Below are 1,098 nucleotides of genomic sequence, written 5' to 3'. Positions count from 1 at the left end.
GTGGGACCCACTCACAGCTCAGAGGCTTCGCCTGGGAACCCACAGCTGTGGAGGGGCTCTTCAGCCAGATCTTAGTGACTGAGTCCCAGGAGGAGGAGGAGGCAGGCAGCGGTGATCCCTGGGCTCGGGCTCCGGCCGGGCTTAGCTCCCCATCCCGTCGCCCCCCGGCTGCCGGACATCACCACCCCCCGGGCCGGGCCAGGGTCCCCAGTGCCGGGACACCCGGCGGGGCCCTTTTCCTGCACTGCAGCTCGCCGCCTTGTTGTTAGCACGGCAAAGCGTGCCCTTATCACCTGCTCACGCAGGCAGAATGAAAGAGAATTAGCTCTAAATTATACGAAATTCATTTGCTTTGGAGGGGGAAGTGTTTGTTCTATTTAGAAACGTTCGTTATAGAGAGAGGACCGCATTAAGACACCGGGTAATGGTCCTCCCTGGAGATTAATCAATTTGCTCTGGGTTTTATGGCCTCGCGTTTGTTTGTCCGCGCCGGTTCTCCGTGGAAAGCCCGGAGCTGTAAATGCTCCGGGGAGCAGATCTCTGGGGAAGGGGCTGGGGGTGCCGGGCTGGGCTCGGTGCGCAAGAGGTCTCCGGATCGAAGGACACACATGCCTGCGAGAGACCTCAGGGGAGGCATCGCGGGCACGTGGGTGCTGAGCAGGGGGGGCCCCACCGCCAAGGGAGCTCGCCTGGCTCAGCGCATCCCCCCCGGCCGCACACCGGCTGCGAGCCCCGGGCAGGGCGCGCCCCCCGCCCGGCATGCCAGGGGATGGAGAGGGAGGGCGCCGGGCGGGGGGAGCCCGAGCAGCAGCGATGTCTATCGGTAATTCCCGCTAATAAAATACTTTTTCACTATCCGCACTGTAATTGGTTTACAGCCTTTTTTGTTTATTTATCCATAAGAGCTGCTGTTAAATGGCTTGGGAAAGCAATCGCTTAATGGCTCAATATTGAATCAAAGACTCAGTGTGCTTTCTAAGAGATGGGGGACCCGCGTGGGTTCAGAGCGGAAACTCATTTTAAGTGTAATGGACTGGGCGGGTTTATGATCCCAAGGAACCGGGTGCAGGAGCGAGGTACCGGGAGCCTCCTGCGCCG

General features: G+C 59.9%; 1 protein-coding gene across 1 annotated transcript in view; it reads left to right on the top strand.

The window, feature by feature from the left end:
* Positions 1 to 769: 769 nt before the first annotated feature.
* The window catches only part of PDX1 (pancreatic and duodenal homeobox 1), a 6,155-nt gene continuing 5,826 nt past the window's right edge, over positions 770 to 1,098 (top strand). The window contains exon 1 of the mRNA XM_009290279.1: positions 770 to 823. Within this exon, the coding sequence (XP_009288554.1) occupies positions 770 to 823 (54 nt within the window). The remainder of the gene's footprint in view (positions 824 to 1,098) is intronic.

This window comes from Aptenodytes forsteri, unplaced genomic scaffold (assembly GCF_000699145.1).
Source record: "Aptenodytes forsteri isolate BGI_AS27 unplaced genomic scaffold, ASM69914v1 Scaffold155, whole genome shotgun sequence".
In the NCBI taxonomy this organism is placed as follows: Eukaryota; Metazoa; Chordata; class Aves; order Sphenisciformes; family Spheniscidae; genus Aptenodytes; species Aptenodytes forsteri.
This window is presented reverse-complemented; position numbering and strand designations above follow the sequence as displayed.